At 47.7% G+C, this 10,123-nt stretch overlaps 1 protein-coding gene across 1 annotated transcript in view; it reads right to left on the minus strand.

Annotated features, from left to right (window-relative positions):
- Window positions 1-9,123, minus strand: part of MINDY4B (MINDY family member 4B) — a 35,197-nt gene extending 26,074 nt beyond the window's left edge. Inside the window, exons 1-3 of the mRNA XM_055321052.1 lie at window positions 9,017-9,123; window positions 8,759-8,786; window positions 6,882-7,049 (exon numbers count right to left, since the gene is read on the minus strand). Coding sequence (XP_055177027.1) covers window positions 6,882-7,049; window positions 8,759-8,786; window positions 9,017-9,123 — 303 coding nt within the window. The remainder of the gene's footprint in view (window positions 1-6,881; window positions 7,050-8,758; window positions 8,787-9,016) is intronic.
- Window positions 9,124-10,123: the final 1,000 nt, after the last annotated feature.

Consider the following 10,123-nt stretch of genomic DNA (forward strand, 5'->3'; position numbering starts at 1 on the left):
ATAAGATAGAAGGTCTGAAGTTCCGTAAGTACAAGGTAGCTTGAGAGAACAGAGGAAGGAGAACTTCTGACTGAAGCACTCCAGAAGGCTTCAGGGAAGGGGCGGCATTTGAACCAGGCTGGCAAGTGGCATCTAGCGTTTATTGACCATTTTCTACGCACCAGGCATTGGCCTAAGTGCTTTATATTCATTATGTTGATTTAATTCTTTGAGGTAGGTACTCTTATTATCCCCTTTTCACAGAGAAGTATTCGAGTAAGTTACCCAGCTGGTAGGAACAGCTGGGATTTGCATCCATTGCTCTGCTTCCTTAGCTTTAAGTATGTGTCATCCTATGATCGCTATCGTTTTTGCGTGCCCGTCTTTATTTAATTAATATTTTTTCACTAGCTGGAGCTACTCTTCGATAACTTCAAAAATATCTGTTTAGTAAGGACACTTCATATCACATCTTTAAGTAGGAATCAAAATCACTCGCCACATCTTGAAAAAAAATAATGGAAATAAAACAATGTTCGGTTGACTTATGCTAGGAACCGTTGCCTGTGAAAGCTCCACCTAAGCTGGCATTCTTTTTAAGTAATTAAGGAAGCAGGAAGTGTGAATGAGGTGTCATCCCTTACAGAGCCTTTCTCCAGGGTCTGCCTGGGTGAGGAAGGAGCTAACTTTCCCACAAGGTGCCTCAGTCTATGTCATATGGCACTTAATGACGTATCCCTAAAAGCACTCATGCTCCAGCAGAGGCACATGTCTCACACTTTGGGACAGACCACACATTGGCCTATTGCCTATAACAGAGGGGAGAGGAGGCAGAGAAGATCTGCAAACACACACACACGCACACACACAGAGTACTCAGAGCATCCTGGGACAGGGAGTGGTTCATTGCAACTAGGAGACTCTGCGGTGTGTGCATGCGTATGCATGTATGTGTGTGTTCCAGAACCGTGGTACAGGAAGTCTGTGGAAGTTGAGACTGGAGAGTTCCTGGGGGCTGATCCTGGAAACCTTAATATCACATTCGGGCATTCAAAGCCAACTGGAGGGTGTGGACAAAAAAGAACATGCAGCCCAATTGGTCCAGAGCTAAATGGTTTCTAAGAAAGAGATGCAGGAGAAGCCTGCATCTGGAATGCTCTTCCCCTTGTGGGACCAGGGTCTGCTTCTGTGGCTGGAGTTTATTTCCTGGCCATCTCTGCTCCCACTGTCGAAAGAAAAGATTGCCTCTACAAAGAAACAGAGGCAGGTGCATTTCAGCATGAGCAAGGGCCCAGAAGTGCACTTGAAGAAAAATAATTTGCCTGGGGACACCTGGGTGGCTCAGTCGGTTAAGCATCTGCCTTCTGCTCAGGTCATGATCCCAGGGTCCTTAGGATGGAGCCCTGAGTTGAGCTCCCTGCTCCTCGAGGAGCTTGCTTCCCCTCTGCCTCTGCCTCTCTGTTTCTGTCTCAATCACTCCCATGAATAAAATAAAAATAAAATCTTGAAAGAAAGAAAAAGAAAGAAAGGAAGGAAGGAAGGAAGGAAGGAAGAAAGAAAGAAAGAAAGAGAAAGAAAGAAAGAAAGAAAGAAAGAAAGAAAGAAAGAAAGAAAGAAAGAATTTGGTGTCGCAGGGTAACAGCAAGTCAAGGAGAGAGAAGAGAAGGGCGTAGAGACTGCTCTTGGGAGACACAGACCAGGTGTGTCCCATGGCCAACGGGCCACCAACCACAGGACATCCCCAGGAAGAGGGCTGACGATGAAATCGAGTGTTTCCCTGCCATCAAGGTGGCACAGCCCAGAAGACAGCCCGAGCACCCCCCACTCCAGGGTTGAGAAGACGATGGGTTCCACTCCAGGCTGACCGCGTGCCCTTGGACAGATTGCCCCTCCTAAGATTTTCTTGCTTATCCTGACAGGCGCAGGGGAGGGGAAGTGTGTAAATGTGAGAGCCTGAGACTAAGAAGGCTTAGAATTCAAATTCACTTAAAAAAACAAACCTCTGGAAGTCTAAACAAGGTCTTCCTTCTGTTGCCAGGTACCACTTCCAACTTAGGGAGTGTCACCACCCAGCCCGACTGGGGTGGGCCTCTGGGGCCAGCCCTCCCAGCCAGTGACTTAGTAAGGGTGACTCATCTTACCTACGTTGACATTGACCTTCATAAGGAATATCACTTGGACCAAGCCCGGCCTGCTAGACTCAGGAGAGGTGTGGGTCATCGTGCTGCCGGCTAACGGGACACAAATGGTGAGGGTCCTAATGAATGACCAGGACGATCGTTCTTACTTGGCACCCTCAAGCACGGTTCTGAGTTTTTCTCTTCTCCCCTGGTTAGTTTTCTAGAATTTGTAATGAATACCTCTTTCCTGATTGCCAGGATGATGACAGCGGTGAGGATCGTTGTCTGACATGCTCATGCACACTCATGCACACACACGCTCACATGCCCACGTTCACACATTAAGTAGCATGACTTTTTGATGCTTCTTCTCTAAACCTTTTCTTGCCTTAGGAATTACCAGCTCATCACGGGATCAGAGTTTAGAATTAGTGGGTCCAAGGAAACATTACTCTCCTCGCCCGTCAGATGGAGTGGTAGACGCTTGGCCTGGTCACGTTCACCATGGATTCCTCAGCATCCAGGGCCCTGGCTGGTATGTGACAGGCTCCCAGTAAGCATCGGCCGAATTTTCTAAAAATTGAATTTGGCCCTTTCAGTGTACAATGAAAACATCTGGGGTGCGGAGCAGCTGCGTGTAGGCCCAAGGTCAGCTCCCTTGTAAATGGCAGCTCCAGGCCCCAAATGCAAGCCCTTCAGCTTGTACCAGTAGAGGGACTGCAGGGACCAGATGGCGCCCTAGGTCAGGATGATCAACCTGAGGAAAGTTGAAGACAGGGACTACTTACAAAGACGTGGGCTGCATGGGGGGCGGGGGACCCAGAGGCTAATGGGGCTCCCACAGCCAGTGAGAGCATCTCCCCTAGACCTGAAGGGGGAGTGGAGGGAGTAGTGACCTGAACCACTCTGGGGAGAGAGGACTGGCTTTCTGCTGGCTGCACAGACCCTGACTCCTTTCCAAATCCTCCCTCCAGGTTCCCTCCAGGTTCCCTCCAGGTTCCCTCCAGGCTCCCTCCAGAGCTCCCTCCAGGCTCCCTCCAGAGCTCCCTCCAGGCTCCCTCCAGAGCTCCCTCCAGGCTCCCTCCAGAGCTCCCTCCAGGCTCCCTCCAGAGCTCCCTCCAGAGCTCCCTCCAGGCTCCCTCCAGGCTCCCTCCAGGCTCCCTCCAGAGCTCCCTCCAGGCTCCCTCCAGGCTCCCTCCAGACTCCCTCCAGGCTCCCTCCAGGCTCCCTCCAGGCTCCCTCCAGGCTCCCTCCAGGCTCCCTCCAGGCTCCCTCCAGGCTCCCTCCAGGCTCCCTCCAGGCTCCCTCCAGAGCTCCCTCCAGGCTCCCTCCAGGCTCCCTCCCAGGCTCCCCCCAGGCTCCCTCCAGGCTCCCTCCAGGGCTCCCTCCAGGGTCTCTCCAGGGTCCCTCCAGGCTCCCTCCAGAGCTCCCTCCAGAGCTCCCCTCAGGCTCCCTCCAGGCTCCCTCCAGGGTTCCTTCCAGAGCTCCCATGGGTCAAACTCAGTAGGGCGCCAGGAGAGGAGGGAGCCCTGTTGATGGAATCCCTCCAGGTCAGTTTTGGCAGGGGGCAGGGTGGAGAAGGGTGGAGAGTACAAGAGGGGCACCGGGATGATACCTACTGCCCCACACTGGGCTGCTTCCCTGGGAGATTGTCCAGAACAGTGAATGAACCAAGCAAACATCCACTGAGGTCCATCTCCTGGCCAGACCTTCTGCGGGGACACCAGGCTGTGCTTCCCACTTCCAAAAAGCCTCACCCGTTGCCTCTTAGGCTCCCGGGAAGCTCCTGGGTCTCCACCAGAATATAATATGCTCCTGCTGGGTGGTATTGAAAACACACCGGGAGCCTGCTTATTGGCTGCTGATGAAAGAGGCTACAGGAATGTGTTCAGGGCTGGGTTCTGGAGAAGGGCCTGGTTGTGGAGGAGGACGGGAGAGTGCCCTGGAGGGAAGGCAGGCAGTTTTGGGGTGAGGGGCGGAGAGGTGCAGGTGCAAGAGCGCAGAGGAGGCCGCTCACCTTCTCTAGGCCAGCCGCCTTGACCATCATTCCTCACACCTCATGCACCCTAAGATGTTCCGTTGGGGAAAGGAAGAGGGCTGTAGTCTTGGAAACGGGTCACAAAGGGGAGAAACAGGAGGGCTGGCATGCGCACTCCCCCCACACACACATACCTCCTTTCTCAGCAGATTTCCAGCAAAGAGTGTGTGGTCCCAAGTCAGGAAATCCCACGCATCCCTACCCCAAACAGAGGAGGGAAGAGAGAAGGGCCCAATGACAACAAAAGGCATCCTCAAGTGAATATTAGGATTCAATAGCTCTGATAATTTGCCAGGCGGCTGCACCGCCCACCCATCCATTAGACTTGGTCAAGCTTCCAAACCAGCTCCCTGGAACACGCGTACTCAGGATCCAAGGCTCAGCAGCTCGAAATGCCAGGGTGTGTTTAATTAATGCTACTGCTATTTAAAGGACACACTATCATCTGGCCCACACAATGGGAATAAGTCCAAATTCATTTTTTTTTTAAAGAAAAAAAAATCAATTATCTCCACTTCTGGGACTTCCTTACCACTCCATCGACTCCGGATCAGGCTCTAGCCATCTGATTCTTTTGTCCCCCAGGCTTTTCCAAAGGGAGAGAATTACCTTGGAAAAGTCACGGGGGAGGTCTGCAATCACATCACGTTTGTGTTGGTGGATAAGTGGGGGAATTCAGACCCAGGCTCTCTGGCTTCCAACAATATACGGAGAGACTGGAAGACTTTGGAAACATCTGCGACTGCCTTTCTCCTGTTTTTAAAGTTTCTACATGTGTTTTTAAAAATACATCGCATGTTCACATGGTTCAAAATCCAGAGAGTACAAAAAGGTACACTGAGAGAAGACTCCCTCCCACCTCTGTCTCCTTCCTACCCCACTCTTTCCCTCCACCGTTACATCATACGAAGGCTTCTGGAATTTCTGGGAGCCCGGACAGGCAAATACCGATAAAGATTCATGCTTTTCTTTTTCTTTTTTTTTTCTCATAGAAAAGGTAGTCTAATTTCCTGATATGTGTAAATCCTACAATGAGGGTCTTCATAGAAAGGCATCACAGAGCCAGGAATACATTCCTATTAGAGATTGCTCGTTAAAAACATTATCTTGGAAAATGCACACAGTTGCCCTCGCTTCCGGTTCTACGGCACAGTGTAGACAGACCATCACTGAGGCTGGAGACTCTCACGGGGTCACACGTGCATGGCCTGTCTTCGTTCCCTGAGAGGCTAGCCATTAACTGGACACGCAAGACACGAGTCAAGGTACCAGCCAGGGGCTGTGAGGCCAGTAAGCAAATGCGGCGTCTCCTGGGAGCCTGCTGACCTGTCTTCCTGTGACATCTGGCATTTGAGCAACGGAGGGAAGGTGGATCGAGCAAAGATTTGTGATAATAAGAAAGAACGGTGGGCCTCCTGGTACATCTGTACTGCAAGGATGACAGGAAAGAGCTGCTCTGTAAGGCCCGTGAGGATGCGCAGGGTAAAAAGGAATGTGGGGCTTGGTCCCTACAAGTGATGATGTCCCCTCTGAGGACCTTAAGGGAAGCCTGTATTCGGGGTTGCAAATGCTGCAGTCGGGGCCAACCCAACAAGCAGATGGAGACTGTGTGGTTTCCCCAGAAGGGGTTCCAGTCCCCACTCCTGCCTGACCCTGTGTGCAGCACACGGCCTGCGGCAGGCCTGACTACAGGGCAAGTGTTATTGGCCTTCGGCCAGGTGACCAGGCTGGTCCTGGGTGGCTTCTGCAAGCTTGCCCAGGCGTAGGGCAGCATGTCCTCAGGACATGTGCTTCCTCCAATTCTTGTTCTTAGGGCCCCCCAGGAAAAGTCTCTGCCTGAGGCTCCAGAATACAGTATGGAGGTGAAGAGACAGGAGGAAAGTCCTGAGGAAGAAATTGTCCTAAGAAGTCCCGAGTCCCACTCTGATTGAGAGAACTATCTTGTAGGCAATTTGACGGAAGGGATCTCTCACCCTAGCTGGTCCTTTTCCTTCCCCCCCTGGCTTGACCCATGGCTTAGCTTCCCCAGTGCGCCACCATGCCTCTTTGACCTTGACAGCTGGGCCTTCGGACCATTGCCAAGGCATTTGGCTCCAGCCCTGGCCTGTTTGGCCCCATGAGATGCTGCTGGTTTGCCCCCTAGCTGGGTCTCGGCCTCAGCCCTTTGCCCAACTCCCCCCAGCAAGTTTGGAATTGAGTGAATTGTCCCTGGGACCAGGAGATTCCAAATCCACTTGAATCCTCAATGTCAGCTTCTTTTCAACTCTGCATGTTCCTTGGCAGCCCCAGAAAACATTTCCTGAGATGAGCCCCTTGCCCCAGGACCAGGCCTGGCCCAGGTGTCCCACCGCCTGCCCTCCCTCCCTCCCTCCTGCCTGTGCTGGGACAGGGCTGGGACCTGGCTTTCTGGATGCTTGTTTGTGGCACTTGTCACCTGCCCTATCTTACCTTATGTAGTGATTATTTGAACTTAACTCTCTCACTCCCTCAAAGTTAATCAACAGACCAAGGAAGTGAATGGAGAGACTCTCCGAGTTTGGGAGGAAAAGATTGTTAACACCACCGACGTCCTTGAAAAATACCATAAATAAGTCATTTTAATTATATTCTCCTTTTACCAATAACAACCGTCTGTGGTCTTATCTTCCGTAATACTCTCACATGACAGCAGATAAGATTCCCCAGCCTTGTTGTTTGGGGAAGATTACATTTCCTTTCATATTTAATTGACAAGCTATACTTACCATGGCCATTGCTAGGGAGATAGGGAAGCCGCCTGATTTTGAAGAGATGATAGAGGGTTTGGGGATAGAACAAAGGCTGCTTGATGGCAAATGTCCTTGTCCTGTGGGCTGAGGCATTCCCGGTCCATCTTCAGTTTCATCCGCAGTTATATGGTTGCCTTCATGATTCTGTGTAAAATGCCACCGCCAAAAAAAAAAAAAAAAAAAAAAAAAAAACCAAAAACAAAAACAAACAAACAAAAAAACCCAAAGCAAACAGAGCTGGTGATGACTTGTTCCTCCTCCTCCCCTTTTTCTCTCTTTCTCTCGGAAATATCAGTGTTCAGAAAATATTGTCTCCCTTTTAGAGACCTCTGAAAATTGTGATAAATAGCAATAAAAGAGGCAGAAAAATCCCAGTGTCTGTGTCAAAGGGTTTCTCCTAAGTTTTACATGACTGGGAGAGGTTAAATGTAACTATGGAAACATAATTAATGCTATCAAGACCTTGACTTGAAATTACGTTTAGAGAAGAATGTAAATGTCGCTGTCTCTTGTTTTGAGAAGACAACATTTTATAAACAGTAAATGAACCTTCCAGTGTCTACGAGGGATTTCTCACTGTGTGGTTAACTGGCCCATAAATGAAGTCGGGTTACCTCCTTTTAATTTTCTCAGATTCCTGCTCCCTAGTAAGTGAGTTATAATAATTTTCGTCTTTAAGAAAACCACCCCCTATCTTTAAGAAAAAAAACTTATTTTTACTCTTCTTGACCGATTCTTATGGCATTTAAATATGTTGGCGTCAAGTCTTCCTCCAATTTATTTGACTTCTATACCGATGCCGTGAAACAAATCTGCCCCGTTGGTAGCCGAAACATGAAGGAAACTGTCTCCTTAGTTTTCTGGATTCCTAGAGGCCAAGATGTTTTCTTATCTCAGAAACACAGCCTCCAAGTTGCAGACTACTGCATTCCGTAAATCAAATGGAAAATCTTTACATTCATGGCGATGGGTTTCCCTCACCTTGTATGAAGCGTAATTTGACATTTATTTATTTTTTTCCTTTCAAAGATTGTTTTATCTTTTGAATATTCTGTTCTCCCAAATGGTAGCTATTTCCACTGAATACTTCCAGGACTAAAATGGAAGCATTATCTCTCTGATTCTAATTTAGACTGTGGTTAGGAAAGCTTTAGCACAAATAAGGCTTTTGATGACAGGTTACTTGGAGGAAGATGCCTTAGCGTTAACAGTTAAAATATTAATAATTCAGTTGTTTGATCATATCATATATTAGTGCCAAGAAAATCGCCCTCATGTTTTGTGCTGTGTTTGTTCAGAGATTGAATTAATATCTGAAATACCAAGTTCACTACTTCGTAACCTTGGGTTACAGAGATTAAAAAAAAAAACATCCTTCATCTTACATCGTATAACAGATTTTAAAATGCCTCGTAACCCCTGAATTCAGTCATCTTTCCCGTTTTTGAAAATGATGAAGGAAAACAGTTTTTCAGAAGCTGAATAAAGATGATAGCTACTTTCAAAATTACTTTTCTTCAGGAACGCTGAAGCATTTGGATGTCAGAATCTAGTGTTGCTTTGCACGTGTAAGAACTCTAGATTCTAATATTACTTTTTTCTAAAATAATAACCATATGGTGTTCTTAATGATGAAAAGTACTTAAAAGTGGGAAGAGATTTTTATGGAGGAAAAAAAAAGGAAAGCAAAAGAAAAGATTTCAACGGGCTTTCTAGTTTTCTGTGTTCGCACGTTAAATGCCGGGTGCCTGAGTGACATTATGTGCATAGAATAAATGCCGATTATGCCGTTAATGTGATTGTTTGAAGAAGCAACCAGAGGAAAACACATTGGTTTTGAGAAAAGTAATTACCTGAAGAGTTGTGCTATTGGCTCCCAACCTATAAATGAAAGAGGGAACATCAAGTAAATGACTCCCTCTATTCAACCCTCAGACCTCCTCCAACCCAACCTTGCTAGCAAAGTCTCTCTCCACACATGGTTATACCTGAAGCATCTTAAATGTAAACCTATAATGGAGACTTCTCATGTAGCGAGCATAAAAGCTGATTGCCTGAACACCTGAAATCCCTCTGGTTCTAGAGAAGTGAGAACACAAGGACATTCTTACCGATGATAACTAAAGATTTGCCGCCATTTGTCCAGAAATGAAATTTTCCTTGTTATCTCCTCCAAATCCAGCTCCTGGGAGCATTGTTCCTTGTCCGAGACTTGCATAGTCCTCTGGGTGACGTGGCAAACTGATGAAGGGAGTTGTTAGGTTGGGAGAAGAAGGTCGGGCAGTGGGGAAGCCAGGTGCTGGCTCTCTGGACTGGGCCAGCTGGAGTGCGGCCCCTACTTTTGACCAGCGAGGAGATCACACCACACACTTGCTGCTCTGGGCTCTCTGAAAGGCCCTGCTCTCAGATGTCAATTAAACTTTCATTGGAGGTGGAATACTTTGTGTATTGCTATTTCCTGTATAGACGCCATGAATGCTTAATCCAAGACCCAGGTTTATAAACAAAAGGATTGCAATTACTTTTCAGCATCAAAACAATTGGGATAATTTAATTGGCCAAGGATACCATCCTGGTGGAATGTGAGAGTAGTTGATGCCATCATGCTTCTGTGGAAGTGTTTGTGGTACAGAGATACTTAGCAAAGGGGGGTAAGAGCCATCCTGTTGGTATCTAAAAACTGTATCGACTACTGTTGGATAATATGTAGGCCAAGGAAGAAATTGGCCAACAGATGTTTGGCATCGAGTTTAGTACACAGAAATCTTGCGGACAGTTTGAAGAAGGACTGGTTTGATTTGTTTCAGGGAGAGGTCTAAAATGATGTCATGCCCTATTGGCTGAATGAAATGTAGCTGCGATAACTGGCATAATAAAGAATATTCCTGTTGTGATGGGTAATTTTATGTCATCTTGTTAGGCTACATAGAGAGCCCAGTTTTGGGTCAAATGCCCATCTAGATGTTGCTGTGGAGGTGTTTTTGTTTTGTTTTGTTTTGTTTTTGTTTTTGTTTTTTTAGATGTGATTAACATTTAAATGGTAGGTTTTGAGTAAGATAGATATACTCCAAAATGTGGTTGGATCTCAACCAATCAGGTGAAGGCCTTAAGAAAGACCGGAGGTCTCCCGAGGAAGAAGGAATCTGCCTGTCAATAGGCTTCAGACTCAAGAGTGAAGCATCAACTCTTCCCTGAGTCTCCAGCCAGAGAAGTGCCCT

This window comes from Nyctereutes procyonoides, unplaced genomic scaffold, assembly GCF_905146905.1.
Source record: "Nyctereutes procyonoides isolate TBG_1078 unplaced genomic scaffold, NYPRO_anot_genome, whole genome shotgun sequence".
NCBI lineage: Eukaryota > Metazoa > Chordata > Mammalia > Carnivora > Canidae > Nyctereutes > Nyctereutes procyonoides.